This window comes from Akebia trifoliata, chromosome 8, assembly GCF_017979445.1.
Source record: "Akebia trifoliata isolate Shusen 1 chromosome 8, ASM1797944v1, whole genome shotgun sequence".
Taxonomy (NCBI): domain Eukaryota; kingdom Viridiplantae; phylum Streptophyta; class Magnoliopsida; order Ranunculales; family Lardizabalaceae; genus Akebia; species Akebia trifoliata.
In genome coordinates, this window is record NC_141382.1 from 5,515,208 (window position 1) to 5,534,902 (window position 19,695).

Here is a 19,695-nt window from a genome sequence, read left to right on the forward strand (position 1 = left end):
TATAAAAACCTAATAAGTTCACGCTATTCAAACACTCACTTAGATCGGCATCCAGAATATCATTTCATATTCGATTTTGTTGCAGATGAAAATGTTATCGATATAGACTTTAATTACTTTTTCTTTCTTATTGATATTATAACACTTCGTTCAAGTTACTTAACAAAAAATCTATTCAAAGTAGCCAGATTAACAATGATTGAGAATTGCATGAAAGGCTAGAACAATTGTATGTTCTCATATAGGTTGTTGAGTTTCTATCAACTTTCTATATCTTTACTCATACAAATAGTTTTGGTTGGTTTCACAGTTAAAGAATGATGAGAAAATGAAATAGAGAAAAGGTTGATGCAATGTGTTGCAAGAATAGTTAACATGATTAGGGTTTCAAATGTTTATTTGGGTTATTGTCTCTGATTCAATCGGTAATAATTCATGTGTGGGTTATTTTCTCTATTTTTCTCTGTATATGATTTTGGTTTCCAAGGCTTGCTTTAATAGATAAGCCATTTTTTAAGTTATTTTCATGATTAAGTCTTTTAAAACATAGGCTTTTATGCTTTTTACATCTATTTTTGCTCAATCATTTGTCTTGTATATTTGGATTTAAAATGCATATGAATATAGTATATAGGTATGTCTATACAGGTGTGTACCTTATATATTATAAATAGAGAAATTCTATTGGCACACCAGCTTTTACTAATGACACAGCAATCTATTTGTAAATATCTCTTTAAATTCAAAAGGATTAGTATGTTGTAAGTAAAAGACAGTGTGCTAATAGAAGCTCTCTATAAATATTTCCTTAATAAAATGATGTCTACAGTGGTAGATATTTCTGCAACTATATATAGAATATTGTTTAAATCTCATTTTCGCCGTTGAGTGATATTTTTGTTTTAATCGAAGGCATGTAATGGCAGATGTTTCCAACACTATAAACATGAAAATTTCTAGTGACGATACTAACTGAAGCGAATAAAAATTCTGCCATGATTCCACGGCAATACAGTATAGTGGCGGCTTATGTATCCTATGGCGGTGGAAATACCCGTTACAGACCTTTTTTCTTGTATTTCTGATCTAGACATCCTTATAATATTCTTCGAAAGTTATTTTTACAAGATATTAACAACCCATAAACGTGAAGGATCTTCAATAGTTACGGAATGAATAACTGAGCAATTGAAGGAGCACCAACAACAATAAGTTTTTCTATCTTATGAGGACTAATACAACATGTAACATCAAAAAGTGTAGGAGCACCAACAAAAAAAAAAAAGGTTATGTATTATGTTCTTAGAGATGGTGTTTATTTGATTTTTATTTTTATAATTTTTTTGTGTTTTTCTAATGTTTAACGAGGTACTGTAAGCCAACTTATCATTTTGATTAACAATTAGACTTTGTTGCTTTTTTATTTGAGTTGTTGTGTTCTTTGATCTTAACATTTTGCTCCCTATATTCACATTACATAGCGTAGTTTGTCAGATTAGTTTTACTCTTTTACTATTTATTTTTATTTTTGATGGATGAGTTGGACTTGAACCCACAACCTCAAGGTTGTTTTGTAATGTGTCAACCTACCTGAGTTATGAGTCTAAGCCCCTTTAAATTTGGAAATACACGAGTTGCAGATCACTCTTATCATCTAATTTTTTCTTTCATAGTTCATCTCTTTTCTTCTCCATATGCACACAAGGTTTCTTATGTGAATTGTATCTTCGACTATTCTCATCTTCATCATGCCTAAATGAACCATGTCATGAATGCCCTTCGTTGAAAATATATTTGGAAGACCACTAGCCTTATTTACTGAAGAGAAAAATATGAGAAAATTGTCCTTCGAGTGTTTCCATAACGCAAGGCTTGAACCCATAGCATTATTTATTGTTGTATTGCATATCAACCCATGAGAACATGTATTGGACCTCAGCTTGCCCACTGAAGCTAACCCTTTTTTTATGTTTTAGATGGTGATAAGTGTAGATGTGTTGTCTCTAGGGTGTGGATAAAGAAATAGTTGAAGTCCATCAAAAGACAATTAGGGTTTCCATCTAAATCTCAGAAGCTAGGTCAAAAGTCTGACTATGAATTTAATCCTTTATTTGGACTGTTGTCTTTCACATGTTGCCAAATGAAACGTGTAAACTGGCATTAAAGTCAAACCATGGAATTTCACAGCTAAGAACTAACAAGATCATTGTTGCCTCTGTTTTTTTTTTTATCACAATTTATTTGATCTGTATGTTTGCATTAAAAAATTTACCCCCTGAAAGTGTCATTTTCTTCTTCTCTCACAAGATCAACCATATTTCTTGAGAACATTACAAAAAAACTGTTTATATTTTAGTGATAGGGAGCGATTTGCAAGCCTAGGTTGTCGGTGAGAAATTAAACATGGAATTCTTAATCTTTATTGCCATGAGATGTAATAGTGCAAATACTAGCACTAATAAAAAAGAGAGTAAAAATGTAATATTTCAAATTTTGTAGAATTCTTCTGGTAATTAAATGATAATTCACGTGCATTTTACTAGTAGACGTAAAATGACAGATCCAATTTGGTCTGAATCTAATAAATTCCTTGTCAGATCAATACGCATTTGAAATCAATATGTCCAACACGATCTATTGATAGATCTACCTGTGAGGGTATGAGATTTCAAAATCCACGCCAAAACTTTCCTTGAGAAAGATGATGACAAAAGCATCAAAGGAAAACCACAAATTCTTTCTAAATTTATATTCTATATTATGCACAAAACTAGAACTTACTTACTGATTTATTTGGAAAAAGTGCACCTTGCACCATGAAAGCCTTCATTTAATGATTATAGATTCATTTTTATATAGTATATATTCTATGTTTCTCCAGTTGTTGGTTGAGGATTTTCTTTGTTCATTCAAATCTAATTCTGCTTTTCTTTTTTATTTCATTCATATCTCAAGCTTACTTTATACCAAACCTAATCCATTGTTTATTATGCTTATTATATATTTTATTTATAAATTATTATGCTGTGCATTACTTACTATGATCAAAGTATAAATTCATGAATATGTTGTAGACCAAATTCGAATTTGAGATAGATCTTTGGAAGAAATGGGTTTTACAAAAACTCACCGATAGTTGGTGGAATTGGAAAAGTCAATTAAAAAAGAAATTTTATGTTTCATTTACTTCTGATGCTGAGTGGTTGGTTATTACTATCGACAGGGTGCATCCCAAGTAGTAATTAGCATCACTCGTACATTTTTTTCGGTCCCAAGAGAGTTTGATATGAAAATTTGTATAAGTAACAATTAACAAATAATTATTTTGATTTTACCTTCCTTTTTTTACACATTGTAAAATTTAGCGTTTAGTTTATTAATGCATTTATTATCATTTATAGACAAAAAGTGCAAGAAATACTATAAATCTAGCGAATTATACAATGCCCCATACTTCAAGGACAAAAATTTATACACGATGTAAGTAGAAATATAAAATTTTAATTGATTATATTATTAAATAATTTATAAGTTGGATGCATGTTTATTCTTACAAACAACCATTTTTTTCATTAAAATAGATGGTAGCATATCCCAATGGACAAGTACCAAACCGGGTGAAGATGTTTAGTTTGACTCATACACGTAAGAATGGATTGCTTATAAACGAGGCATCAGCTAAAGTATTGGTATGATCTACTTTTTAATTTATAATTTCAATACTTATATAATTAATCAAATAACTTTTTGTCATTTATGAAATTTAGTACATGTGATTGATTATATTATTTGATTAATTTCAGTTAGATATTGAGGAAAAACTTAAAAAGCACTTAGAAGGATCATTAATAAGTAGCACTTTAAGAAATAAAATCTTCACACAAGTCATTAGAGAAGATAAAGGTGGTCGCATTAGCGGATTTGGGTTCGGTGTCACGTGTGCTGATACCTATGGCCCGTGTTGTATTATGCAGTATGAGGCTATGAAAATAGCTGAGAGTATGGCAGAGAAGTTGTTGGAGTGTGAGCAGGCTAACAGGAAGGCTACTGAGACTAAGAGGGCTGCCCAGTTTCAAATTTTGACCAACTTTGTTATTGAGCTGCATTCCTTCATGCGTGTACAACTATCTTATGTGTCTGATTCTATGCCTTCTATGTGTGAGTTTATGAGTTCCACTCAACTTCCAGAGAATACCGTTGGTAATTTGTGATTCGGGATTCAGATGAGACTACTATTGTTGATTTAGATATTTTCTTTGTTATCAGACATCGTTGATATCATATTACATATCGATGATTTGTGATTAGGAGGATACTAGTAGTGTTGATATTAGATATTTTCTTTGTTTTCAAACATCTTTTCATCATATTACATATTAGTGATTTGTGATTTGGAGGACACTATTACTATTGATATTAGATATTCTTTTTGTTTTAAGACATTTTTGCATTTTCTCTCACTATAAAATTATGGTGATGGTTTTTAATACTACCATTACTAAAAATTCAAGGTTTTTGTATTATATATATTTATCATTAACGATGGTTTTTTTTTTTTTTCATCTCTGTAGACTGACTAATAGTGATGGTAGTTAGATTCTGTAGCTAAAACTTTTAGTGACATAAACGTATAGCGTCAATTTAGTGATGGACACATATTTCATCACTAAAAGGTTTTAGTGACGGAAACTATAGTTTTAGTGACGATTTTTTTCCTTCGCTAAAAGTTGATTTTCTTCTAGTGTCATATATCAGATAATCATTTTTGTTAAAAAATAAAATATAATTATAAAATTAAGTATCCAACCATTCTTATAATATTAAAAAAAATCGCTGATTTGCAAAATACTTAACCATTTTCTTAAAACACCCTAGGATGTACGTTTAGTTTCTATTAGGGGTGCAATTTGATTCAGTTTGAGGTCAAATTGGAGCCGAACCAAATTCCATTGAAAGCAAACCAACCCAAACCGAACTAAAGTTGCTTTGGTTCGTTTTAGTTCTACGGACTGCCAATATTCTATAAATTGTAAGTAATATTTTTTAATGAAAAAATAAACATATAATAAACATGAAATTTCATACAATAATTGCTAATCTATCCATAAAAAACCATCCACAAAAAAATAATAATCTATATCCTAACTCCTAAAATAATTCATAATAATTATTATATATATATTAATTGCATAGGGGTTCAATTCTCGATTTGGTTCAGTTCTACACAAACTTAATCTGAGAACCAAACCAAATTGATTGGCTCTCCATGTTCGTAACCCGAAATCGAACCGCAACTTGTTCCAAACCGAACCAAGCCACCCCAAAGCAATCGGTTTAGTTTAGTTATCAGTTTGAACCGGACCAAGTTGCACCCCTAGTTTCTATGGAAAATTAGTGAATTAAGAGTTTAAATTTGAATCGTGATCATATGACTCCCCAAGTGGCATACTCAATCGACTCCCTGATGTGGACAAATACTGGAATCATAGATTTGAGTCATGATAGTATGAGTTTTGCCTTGATTTTATCTGTTTAAGAAAAAAAAATATTGTAATTGATCGAAAGGAGAAGTTGTGATAGTAATGGGGGATACTATTTAATCTGGAAGAGGAGGATGAAATAGAATTATAATAGATTTCAATGTTGGGATCATTGTTTGGGGAGTCCGAGATTGTACTAGTTAGATTCACGATAAATCATGTAAACAAATCATAATGTTTTCTATTTCTCTTTATTTCTTATATACTTGTGTGATTGGTCAAAAGGAGAAAAAAGTTACTTTTTTTTAGTGTAACCAAACTAGCTCTAAGAATGAAAATATAAACAAGAGTGTTGATCATTGGTGCTCAATTGTTAGGAGCCATTCTTAACTTAATGTTTTGCTCGATAATCTATCATATATGGCGTGAACGTAACCGTCAAATTTTTGAAGAAAAAGAGTTGAATGGGTAACAGCTTAGCCGTTTAATTATGACTGATGTGTGTGGCAGAATCGAAGGGAAGAAAACTAATAAAGCTAAATGTGTGAGATTCATACAGAGCTGGGGCTGTAATGGTACATTGAAAACAAGAGAGAAATATGTTTTTTGATGGAAATGCCCTCTAATAGGAGTAGTAAAGCTAAATGCCAATGGGTCCTTGACAGAGATAGGGGCAAGCTTTGGGTTTATTGCTAGAAATTCTATTGGCAAACAACTTACGGTTGGGATGGGTCGATCAAATTATACGAACATTATTGCAATCGAAATGGAAGCAATTCTAAAGGGCATGCAGCATCTTGGGGGGCTGGGGTACATGAACATTATTATAAACTAAAATTCGTTAATGGAATCAAGGAATAAAGGAAGAATGGAGTACTCCCTGGAATCTAATTAGCCTTGTTAGAGAAATCAAGTATGTTATGAGAAGTTTCAACTCAGTTATGCTGGAATTTGAGTGGCGAGAAACAAATAAAATAGTAGATTGGTTAGTGAGAAGAGGAGTGCTGAATGTATCTCATTGTTTTTTTCAATTCTTCTATTACCCCTTTAGATTTGTTAAATATCTTCTTGGAGGATATCAATTCTTGTTATTTTCGACGCAAGCAGATTTAACAAAAGGGTGGGGCCCTTCATAGCCTCAGCTTACTGATAAATAAATAAATAAAACAAGAGTGCTGATTTTCTAAATTAACTTGATAGAATAACTCAAAAACTCACTGACATGACATGTGCAAGAGCCGTAGATTTTTTTTTTTTTCCTTCGGATACACAATTGCACATGTTTTATGGGGATGTGCAATTGTGTATCCCGAGGGAAAAACTCTATGATTCTTGCACACGCCACATCAGTGAGTTTTTGAGTTAGACTATTAGAGTTGAGTTAGAAAATCATTACACTATAAGCAATCCTAATCTCATATCTTTCTAATTAATCTGTGTTGTTGATACTAAACCAAACTCTAATTTAAGACCGAGAATTTTGTTATGTTATGGTTTACTCATGTACAACCATATTAGAGTAATATCAATCCTATAATTAATCTAACTACCTATTGCTACAATTTTATATACGAAACCCTAGTTCAAAGTATCTAGTTTATAGTTAGAGGTCACTTTCGTTATTTCGGTTCAATCATCAATAATGACCAGAGAAAGCTGATGTGATGCATAGAGTGGTAGCCCTTTTTTGTTTTAATCGTTTGGAAGAATGATGAAAAGCTCAATTACATCGACCGTCTCCCTGATTCTTGCTATTGGACGGCTGGCCTATAGACATCGATTGGTTCAACTCATCAAATGCTAGGAGCCAAACACGCTGTTCCTTTGTGTGCGCTGGATGAATGATCTCGGAAAGACCATTTGTATTCGCGCCCAATCCTTTATTCGTCTCCATTCGGCCTTACCCTTTCGCAACCTTAAAGTAGGAGAATTAAAGTATTTAAGTTCTGAAAGAGGGTTGACGGTAGGAAAGATGGATAAAGGAACACTTTGAGGATTCTAGGTAAGATGTATCAATTAAAATTAAAATTTTAAGATGACAACAATTGGAAGAGTCATGCTCATGGTTATGGAGTTAAATGTTGCTAACTCAAGAAATAACATGTGGATAGAGTAGAAGTACTGAGGTGCCGGCTTGTTAAGTTAGTTGAAGTCTGTGGATGTTGATAATACCAGAACCTAGGTTTAAAAGATAGCTACAATTGTCACACCAACTTTTACTAATGCCACACCAATTCCTATAACAATCAGAATTTTACACAGTTAATTTGGCATTAAAAAAAATTGGTGTGGCAATAACAACTCTCTTAAAAATCTGCCTTTACTTTCTAATTACTGGCCATTAATCTCATTTGCTTATCAAAAGAAAAATGTACATAGAATAAAAGTAGTATGACTAAAACAATTGATATAAACATTAATATAAAAATCCTAATATTGAAATAGATGGGTGGTAAATCTAAGAAACAAAATTAGAAAATAGAGCAGTAGAGAAATTTTATGAATTGCACAATATAAGATATGAAATGGAGAAAAGTTGACTAAGATAGTTTGGACATACACATTAATGAAAGGGTGAATAACAATTTTGTGAGCTGAAAATAAGTTATCTATGATTCCGGCTCACTGTTCATTTTAATTATAAAAATGTCAATGCTCACATTTTCGTTAAAAAAATTTCAAAATGATAACGAATTCAACGGTTTTAAAGTGAGAAAACCTCTTAATTTGTTATTATTCACGTTTTGTATTAAAATGAACAGTGAGCCAAAATCGTAAATTCGTCAAAAGTTAATCACTTTTTTATACATATCCCTTAATATGAGAGGAGTCTAAAAAAACCAGAAAGAATGAAAATGACATGATTCAAGATAGAAAACAATTCCTAATTTGATGTTGTGATCATATCTAAGGAGTAATGTTATTGTAAATTATAATATAGAAAACATTGGTTTTATATTCGATACCTAGTACGAGCAATATTTCCTCGGGGCCGTCTGTGAAGGTGTTCCCCCACTTACCGGGTGCGTGTGATGTGCAAGCATTGCATGTGCACAGGGGAGAGACCTATATGCCTTGGTTCATTCGGTCCCCCTAGTTGAACGTAAGTCCGGACAATCCCGTTATTAATATATATATATATATATATATATATATATTAAGATAGCATTTAGTAGACAAAATTCTAGACGAAACTTTGTCTTATATGGCTAAATTTTTTTGGAATAGGTTGATTTTTTGTGAGGACGATCTGTATGGTGAGTAGATCATCCTCACAAAAAATCATCTCATTCCAAAACTTCTAACCCATGAAAAGTGATTACAATCTAACAATAAAATTTTGACAGTCCACGATTCTTCAACTTATAAATTAGGATGAGAAATTTCAAAGTTGTCTGATTTTTTGTAAAGATGATTTCTTCACATAAAGATCATCCTCACAAAAAATCAGGCCATTCCGAAACTTTTAATCCATGTAGGACAAAGCGCTTTGTCTATAATTTTTTCCTTTGAACCCGACCCTATATATATATATATATATATATATATATATATATATATATATATATATATATATATATATATATATATATATATATATATATATAACATTGAGAAATATAGGGATTCCATACATTTGTATTTGCTTGCTATTTTATTTTGTTAAAGTTAATATCAGTGACTTAAGCATCCAAGCTAATATTTCCCTTCTTTTTTGTTTGTCAATACTTGTCTCTATCCAACATTTAAAACATTGTCTCCAAGTTAATCCAACCCCCAAATTAAAAAGTGGACCTAGAAATGAAGGCATACAACAATAACAACAACAACAACAACAACAAGGATAATACTGAAGTAACATTAAAATGTACATCAATTGTACATTTTGATGTGGTGGTGCACAACCATAAATGCTTTTCATCGAGATACGAGTGAAAGAATCTATGATTATATGTGCACCACCACATTAGAATGTTAGAATCGATGTACATTTCAATGTTACTCCAGAATGACTCACAAAAAAAACCTTGTCCTAAAAAGTTATAGATGAATACTACTTTTTGAGAAAATTATAATTTTATTGATTTTATAAAAAGTGAGATACAAAGCTCAGTGTTTTCTTCTGATTAACGGTCAAATACAAAAATAAAGATAATGTGTATAACTTTCTTCTCTCCAGACTTCACATGTGATCGATTGAGAAAGTTGTTTTGACAATGACTTCGTTTGTGCTTGATCTTCTATAGAGATTTCTATAGATTTTCTTCTCTTTGAACTTCTCACTTTATTGGCTTAAAAGAATTGCTTGACTTCTAAAAAAGGGTTTTAAGCTTGATCTTCTTCTTAATCGGAATCCGAGTCTCTTGAAAAATTTTGCTTCATTTTTTGAAGAGGGCTTAAGAACTTCTTCTTCTCTAGAGGAAAAGTTTCTGTCTTCTGAAAGAGAGTTATTCAGATCTCTTCAAAAATAAGGGAGACTTTGGTATTTATAGACTTAAAATTAATTTAACTTCCCAATTATACCCCCATTTAAAAGGCTTTGATTGTTTTATTTAAATGACTAAATTTGATTTTAAGAATTTTATGGACTATTAATTAATGGGTTAAACTCATTTATTTGGGTGTACAGTCCAACACTTAATATGTGAATCACTGAAGTTTATTTTAAGTCATAGGATTTATTTGTGAAAATTCAAACACAAACTGTACGCGGTACATCTTAATCAATGAGTCCTATTTAAAATGTATAGGACCAAGTCTGATTTTAAGTATTTTATAATATTTTAGAGAGTTGTAAGGTCTGTTTAAATTTTGATGTCTATCATTATCTATTATCTACAATCTTTAAAACTTTATCTTTTTCAAATTCAATCCATCCTTCAAATTAAAAGGACTTATAAGTAATATAATTGTTTCTGGTCGATATCGAGTACCCACACATTTTATTCAAGAATTGAAAACAAAAACAACAACAACAAAACCATATCCCAAATATTTGGGTTTGGCTAAGTACTACTTTTTTTGAAAAGTAATGTATATATCGAAATTCATTTTGCAAAATTTGACGTTGGTTCGATTTGAATATCAGATTACCCATAATTGGAATCTATTATGTTCAATCTTTTATTGTTTTTATCTTTAACGATTTAAATTCTGATACAGAAATAACTAGACCCAGAACCGAGATTAACTCTCACGATCCTAAATCCAACAAAAAATACCAACGACTTCAAACATTAATATCCACCAATTAGAACTAGTTATATAGAAACATTTCATCCATGTGGCAGGCTTGCAATAAGTTGTAGGTAGCTGACTTGCTAGGACGGCTACGTTCACATTCAAGTCCTCGTATGAGAATATGTACACAACAGCTATGACCCTAATCTTCCTAGCTATTTACACTACAGGTGTCAATATTGGACCATGTGCAGGGCAGTTGAGGTTGGGCTTTAAATGGGACAATTTTAATCAGGCCGAAAAAATAAGTCCAATCCAACTTGGATACGAATAAATAGGTTCGGTCAGGCCATTCAGTGGCCTATCCCAACTCACTGGATTATTCATGTACACGTGCCAACCATTGCGGTTGGAGCATGGTTGATCAATCCAACTAAACAAACATCAATTGAGCAAACCATCTAAAATCTGATTTATAATTGTGAAAAAATCAAAATAGAAAAAAGAAAAAGCACAAAACACAAAGATTTACGTGGTTGACAGTGTGCCTATATCCATGAAATTGGATAAGAACAATCACCATTCTCTCATACATTTTACAACCTTAAAAATCTCTATTTATAAAATCAAGAGTTACTAAAACATATAAATCTCCTCCAAATAAAAAATAAAATTTCAAAAAATATAAAATCTTTAAGAAAATATTACAAGATTGCATTTTTTATACCCCTTAAAAAAATTCAAGAGAAGACATTTACACAATAATAATTACACGATTACCTCCTGCACCCCCACAACTCTGCGTAGCAAAACATAATAGTAGACATTTACACAACAATAATATAGTGAGCTAGCAATATTGCACCATACTTATACCAGTTATTATTGTCAAAAGAGAAATTCTTTTTAGGTCAAAGTAAGCAAAATTGTTCTATTCCGAAGGTTAAAGTACGTAAGGTTGTCCTATCTTGGAATTAAGGGTGCATATGGTGATCTTTGCTTTGTTTTTGTCCATCAAGTAATAGCAAAACATATATTTATATGTCTTGAAGGTGCCAACTTAATTAAGTTAATAAGATGTGTGGAGTGGATCTAATGACTTACGTTCAAATTCATTGAACCCACCTTTACACTAACTACTAAGCTTCACTTGCCCTGTAAAAAAAAATGTTATTTATGTCTTTTGTACCGACCATGAGATTAGATTATGTTTCTAATGATCAATTCTATTTTTATTTTTAAATATTATAAAGAGTAGTGTGTGGGATTACTTTTAGTAATAGAGTTTTTCTCCCATAGGTTTCGAAAGAGTTAAGATCAGGATGTATAAGGATATCAAGACTTGGGTTTGGGATTAGAAGTCAATTCTTCCTTCTTGTAATGATATTACAGTAAAGAAGAGTCATCTATCCATGGAATTAAGCAACATTGTTGAACTAAATAAATTTTGGTATTCTTTTATTTATTTTTATTAATTACTTTATTAATTATTTTCTTCGATATTCTAGTAAATAAGCATCTCCAAACACACAAGAAAATATACATATAATTTTTTTTGCTAAACATGTATTAGTAAAATAATAGATTAACGTAGATATATATTGAAGGATTAATTCCTTTCTTTAAGAAAAAAATTTCTAAAATAAAAAGATAAATATTTTAAATTAAACTCCTCTATTTAAATTTAAGATTTGTAATGTACGTAGCTACATTAAGATGCAACTCTGTTTTTCTTTATTGAAGTTTGAGTTACTTTTTAAACCCATCTTACCGATAAAATAAAAAGTTCAAAATTAAATTCAAATTTATTTTGATTTTTAGTATAGAAAATACATATGTTACCAAGTTGTGAAAACAACGATAAACAACTTGTGTGGATAGTTGATAGTTGGGTGTAGTGTCAGACGTTTACAGTTGTCGATCTTAATTAGATACCGACCCATGGTTCTGCTGACGTTATAAATGCTTTTTCCCAATTCTTCTGCGGTTCTGCCCACATGCACCGATTCATAATTTTAGCTGAAACTCTTACCAAAACAAATCTTATTCTTCGGCTCAAAACCCCTTTTTTTGACCTTACGTTTCTATTAAAAAGACTTCTTATATTTATATTTATTTTTATTTTTAAATATTTATCAAGAAGATAGATTGTGAATCAAATCCATATTTGAATTGAAATTGAGATATTAATGATGTAAGTTATTTCCTTATGAAGTAAATAGATTTATGTTTGCAAGCATTTTTTTATAATTTGATTTTTAATATCGTAGGTTTTCCACACATCCTTTTGAGATGGGACTAGTCCCTACCATCACACACCTAATAATATAGAAATTTTGCAATGTGCACAAGAAAAGTCCTAACACCACCTGATTTCTAATACAAGGTCAAATAGAACAAACCCCTATCACTAGGTTTACCGCTTAATCAATCCTTTTACTTGAGGTTCTAGGAGAGGTTGATAATAAGTTCTTTTAAATTTATGTTCTCAATATAAGTATATGAAAAATGCTAGAATGACACAAGGCATTTACTATGATTCTCAAAAGTCTGATGTGGGATATGCACATAACTGTAGATGGTTGTTTGCACATCCACGTTAGAATTGTGAGAATCAGAGTAAATCCTGTGCCACCTCAGCACGACTCTAAGAATATTAGTTACTTGAATTATTTATTATTAATTTGTAGAAAAGGTAAGCCTTAGGTAACTTTACCAACTTAAAACAATAATTCTCAAGTCAAATCAACTCTAAAACTCCTACTTGGAATAGACAAATAAAAATATATTCATTTTAAAAATATTTTTTGATAAAACAAATAAAAATATGTTTAGTTTTATTTCCTACAAAAATATTATGTATGACCAAATAGCTCAATCAAGTTTTTGTTTGACTCAATTCGGTACATTTTCGAGATGACTTATTTGACTTAAAGAGTTATCATGATAATTTTCCAAGTTGACTTAATAAGTTAGTGCTATCAATTTAAGGGATGAGTCACCTCAAAATCTAACGAGTCAACTTTAATGAGTTTTGAGGCGACTTAAGCAATTTTAAAGCTATTGTTTTACCCCCCCCCCCCCTCCTATTTGGATTGCCCCCGAAAAGATTTGAATATGGGTTTCCAACTTCCCGTCGAAGGTGAAAACTTATTTTTAAAGAACCAACAATCTTAAGGCTGCTTCGAACTTCTACTCTAGCGGGGAAGTACTCGTCGTTAGAGAGTCAAAACTCAGAAGTACTCCACCATCCAAAGCAAGGCCTTAAATTATGAAAGGTTGTAAAATATTTGACAGAGATATTGATGTATGCATCAAACTTTGTACACAGACCATATTTTTAAAACTCAACTCGAGGTCCACCAAATTGAGTCAACTCAATGCCTCGTGATTCAAATGACTCATTTCAAATTTTAAAATAGTCAAAATATTGAATATTGAATATTTAATTTTCAAAAATAATATTAAAAATAACTGCATAATTCGGCCAAATTTGGGTTGACTCCGAAAAAATACAAGTTTTAGGGCTGAATCAACTCGAAATTTAATCGAGTTAAGTACCATTCACTGGGTTTCGAGTTGACTCGACGACCACTGAAAATACAGATCTCTAATGGCCCACTGATTCATGGCTAGCTGCCACCCAACTTGCCATCTTCACACCAAGCTTCTTGTGATGCTCTCTTATAGTTTCCTATAAATATTTATTGAGCTGTTTTTACTTTGTAGTAGTCCCTCTAATGTACTTTCTGTCCTTCACTATGGCCCTTATCCCTACCGTTCTCTCCAACGTCACTTCTTGCTTTCTCTCCAACCTTTCCAACAATGTCAAATGCCAGCTTCTAACCATTCTCATTTCTTCAATCTTCTTCATCTCACTAGCTAAAATATTTCATATTTCTAGGCGTTGTAAGGTTTTTCTAATCGATTTCTCATGTTACAAGCCTATAGATACTTTAAAATGTAGTAGTAAAGTCTTCATGGAGAGATCTAAACTATTGGGAATATTCTCAGAAGAAAGTTTGATATTTCAAAAGACAATATTGGAGAGATCTGGGTTGGGTCAGTCTACTTATTTTCCAGAAGCTATGTGGGGTTTGCCACCAGACCCATGCATGGTAGAGGCAAGGAAGGAAGTAGAGACAGTGTTCTTCGGTGCTGTCGATGAGCTTTTGTTGAAAACTGGGGTGAAGGCTAGTGATATAGGGATATTAGTGGTGAATAGTAGTCTTTTTAATCCAACTCCATCTCTATCTTCAATTATCATAAATAGGTACAAGATGAGGAGTGATGTGGTGAGCTATAATCTTGGTGGTATGGGTTGCAGTGCTGGACTCATTTCCATAGATCTTGCTAAGCATCTCCTTCAAGTTGGTCTTTTTCTCTCTTCCTCTCTTTAAATTCCATAGTGTTTATTTAAGGACTAATGATAAATCTACGCGCAAAATAGTACGCGGCTGACTTGACAAGGGCAGGGAACTGTAGATCTTTTTCCTTTTGTATCCCAAGAGAAAGATCTATGGTTCTGTATCCCTGTCACATCAGCCACATACTATTTACCACTTCGATTTGTCACGTCTCTTATTATTGGAATGATATATTATGGATAAGTGATTTTACCATATGGTGTGATTTTACGATAATATGGCTTGTGATGTTTATTCATAATATAATGGTGTGGGAGTATCACAGCCCTTTTTCAAGAGCTGCTATTAGCAAACCATCTTTTACTTATAACACATCAATTCATATGTATTTAATTTCAAAGGATTTTGTCCAAATTTCAGTTTACAATGTTCATTTTAATTCTAAAAACATGCACACGATACACTGTTCACTTTTATGTATCTATGAATTCGTAGGTTTGTCATTTCTAATTATACGAACTTGTAGATGCGTAAATGAATGAACATCATACGGAACTTGATATTTTGGCATATTCAGCACTTGAAATGATAAATTCACCCTAATTTCAAAAGAATTGGTGTGTTGTAAGTAAAGATTGGTATGTCAATATAATTTCTCTACTTATTATACACCAATTAATTCATATGTTAACATAATTTAATTTCAAAAGAACTGGTGTCTTGTAAGTAAAATTTGGCATGGCAATATAATTTCTCATTTTAATGGTGTTTTTACATAGTAGGGAGTAAACCAAGAACTGTGAATCAACTCGAAAAGTGGTGATTCTCTGAGTGGATTAGGAGACTTGCGGAATAGTTTTTGTAATACTAAGAGAATTTATGTTGCCATACAGTTTCCTTGTTACACCCATCTTTACCTTCTTCGTGTTGTCAGAAGTGATTTTTTGCTCACAATCCAACAATAAGTAATTTGCATGTGGTGCAGATGGCATAAGTAATACAGAGAAAATTTCTCTCCTACCCACACATCTTCTGCTCGCAAATTTTAATTTTAAGATTTTAAAATTTTAAAAAGGGCACATGAATTATCATAATGGAAATTGAAAATCATAACTTTCACGATTTCATTAAAAAACTCATGGTCAAATGAGAGGGGCCCAAATTTGCTCACAGCACTAAAAGCAAAAAATCTCTCATAATTTCAGTACCACAACTTGACGTTTCTATAATTTAATACTGCTTTGACTTTTAACATTAATTAAACACATTTTTCATATCTCTAGAATGAAAAAAAATGACACTCCATCCCCAATTAAACAATTTGAGGAATATATTCTGTCCAAAGAAGAAAATTTTAATTTTCAAAAAACATAATTTAAATGCTAAAATAATAAAATTGGGATCAACAGAGTTTTAATATTAGCTGATATCGAAGTTACTCATGTAAATCATTTGAGTCTTAGGGTTCTTTGTCCAATTTTCCCACTACAAATTAATCATCTCAATGACTTAAAAAAAAAAAAACTAGTTTACTCGTTCCAGATTTTGAAAATATTCAACCTATTTTTGAAAGTTTAACCTAAGTTTGATTAATTTTGTATATAAATTAATATAATTTATATAATAAAACACAACCATGCACCCAACTCATTTTATCTTAATGTCTCTCTTCTTCCCTTTCTCGAGAATATTATCAACGTTATTATCTTTTATATTCTACCCTTTTTTAAAAACATCCTTATAATTTTTACATTACTTTTTCTTTTTTCTTTTTTTCAATAATACCTTTTCAAATTTATTATTTTTTCTCATTCACCATCCAAACCCTAAAGAGAATATTCATGTCTCGAACAAACACTTGTCAATTTTTAAGATCCCAATGTTATGATATCTCAAAATGAAATTTTATGATTATAGCACCTATTAATCCTTTTTATAATAGTAAACAAAGTTATTATAACTTTTTAGATTTAGATACTTAGACGGCTAAAAGAAACTCATAAACAAATATACAATCTTGATTGTTGAAATGTGAAATACAATGGTTAGGATATATATATATATATATATATATATATATATATATATATATATATATATATAATGAGGATACTAAATAGGTGGATTTTGTGTTTTGTGACCAACAGGTACACCCAAACTCATACGCCCTAGTAGTAAGCACAGAGAATATCACCCTCAACTGGTACTTTGGCAACAAACGCTCTATGTTAGTCACCAATTGCCTCTTCCGCATGGGTGCTGGTGCTGTCCTCCTATCCAACCGTCGGTCCGATCATCATCGTGCCAAGTACGAACTCATCCACACCGTTCGTACCCACAAGGGCAACGAGGACCGTGGATACAAATGCGCGTACCAAGAAGAAGACAACATTGGCAAAGTTGGAGTTACCCTTTCAAAAGACCTTTCCACAGTTGCAGGAGAGGCTCTCAAGATCAACCTATCGACGCTAGGGCTTACCGTACTCCCCATGAAGGAACAATTCAAATTTATCATCAATTTAGTAGGAAGGAAGTTGATAATGTTGAATATAAAAGCATACGTGCCAGATTTCAAGCAAGCATTCGAACATTTTTGCATCCATGCAGGTGGGAGAGCAGTTTTAGATGAGGTTGAGAAGAGTCTAGAACTTTCTGATAAGGACTTGGAACCTTCTAGAATGACTCTTTATAGGTTTGGGAACACATCTAGTAGTTCATTGTGGTATGAATTGGCATATTCAGAGGCTAAAGGAAGGATGAAGAAGGGTGATCGTGTGTGTCAGATTGCATTTGGGTCAGGATTTAAGTGCAATAGTGCAGTTTGGCATGCAATGAGGACCGTCGATCCTACCAAGGAGATGAATCCTTGGATGGATGAGATTGATGGATTCCCTATTAAAGCTCCCAAGGTGGTATAAAATATGGGTGTTTTACCAAACAGGCTAGGCGAGTTTGAAGACAAAATGACGAATCTTTTTACCAAATAGGATATTTACTGTACTTGTATTTACTTAAAATTATTTATATATTGTATTTGTAGTTGGAAATTATATAATAAAAAAAATTAAATTAATGCAAGTACACATAAGTAGGGATAAATTCCTGAGGGTGAACAATAAGGCTGATAGGTCCCAGTCAGACTACAATGAAAAACATTCAGTAAACTTAACTTTCTTTGGGTGAAAGACAACCACAAGTTTGAATAAAAATGCTTGACGTTCTATTCTACTCCCAATAAACTCTTTAAATAGAGTTTCATTACATCAACTCAATAGCTAAACTAACTCCTAGACTTCAGCTAGTCAAAACTACGACTTAGCTATTATTCTGGAGATGACTAACCCCCTATGACTATGACTAAGCAATAAAATTCAAAACAATGAATAAGAAAAGAACAATTCAATCCTAAGCTAAAAACTTGGGATTTTTCTTAGGAATCCTAGAGGATCTTCTTGGTGTATCAATACTTTCCCCCCCAAGTGGAACCTTGTCCTCAAGGTTCAATGCAGGAAATTGTTGTTTGAGCATCTGCGTATCCTCCCAGGTAGCATCTTCTGTCGGCAAACTTTTCCACTGCACCAAACTTTCTTCAATAAACTTGGTATCATGCTTGATCCATCTTGTATCGACCACCTTCTTAGGTTCAACTTGGATCTGTCCTTCATCAGAAATTGATGGCAGGTCGACAATCGCAGGCAAAGAAGTACCCACATACTTCTTTAAAAGAGAAACATGGAACACCGGGTGAATCTTAGCTTCAGGTGGTAAACATAGACGGTATGCTACCTTGCCCAACTTCTGCTCAACTGAAAATGGGCTATAGAAACAATTAGCAAGTTTTTGATGAGCGCGTTTGAACACAGAGTGTTGGCGGTATGGGTGCAATTTAAGTAGCACCAAATCTCCTACTTGAAACTCTACTTCTCTTCTCTTTTGGTCAGCCACATGTTTCATTCTAGTGGCAGCTAACTCCAAATTCGTTTTCAATTGCTGCAATACTTCATCCCGAGTAAGGAGACTTTGATCGACCTCGTTAACACGAGACAACCCATCTACATAATGAGGGATTAATGGAGGAAAGCGACCATATAAGGCTTGAAATGGTGTCATCCCGATTGAGCAATGATAGGTGGTGTTATACCAATACTCTGCCCATGGCAAATAGCTATACCATTTTCGAGGCCATTGATGGACGAAACATCGCAGATACTGTTCTAAACAACGGTTCACCACCTCCGTTTGTCCATCCGTCTGAAGATGATAAGTTGAACTTAGCTTCAACTTAGTACTCGACATGGTAAAAAACTCCTGTCAAAATTTGCTTACAAAAATGGGGTCTCGATCACTAATGATGGACTTCGGCATTCCATGAAGTTTAATAACATTTTCCACAAACCTTTCAGTAATAATTTTCGCAAAGAAAGGATGAGATAAAGCAATGAAATGAGCGTACTTACTAAGTCTATCCACGACCACCATGATACTATCCTTGCCATGTGAAGACGGCAACCCTTTGATAAAATCTAAGGAGATGTCATCCTAAACTAGATAAGGAATTGGGAGTGGTTGTAGCAATCCAGCTGGTGCTAGTGTCTCAGATTTTATCTTTTGGCAGGTTGCACATTGTTGAATGTAATCTTGGACATCTTTGTGCATAGAAGGCCAAT

General features: G+C 32.4%; 1 protein-coding gene across 1 annotated transcript; it reads left to right on the forward strand.

The window, feature by feature from the left end:
• Positions 1-14,348: 14,348 nt before the first annotated feature.
• LOC147395681 (3-ketoacyl-CoA synthase 11-like) lies at positions 14,349-18,017 on the forward strand. The gene is made up of 2 exons (XM_086451538.1): positions 14,349-15,031; positions 17,176-18,017. Exons 1-2 carry the CDS (start codon positions 14,402-14,404, stop codon positions 17,944-17,946), a joined length of 1,401 nt encoding a protein of 466 aa, XP_086307664.1. The 5' UTR covers positions 14,349-14,401; the 3' UTR covers positions 17,947-18,017.
• Positions 18,018-19,695: the final 1,678 nt, after the last annotated feature.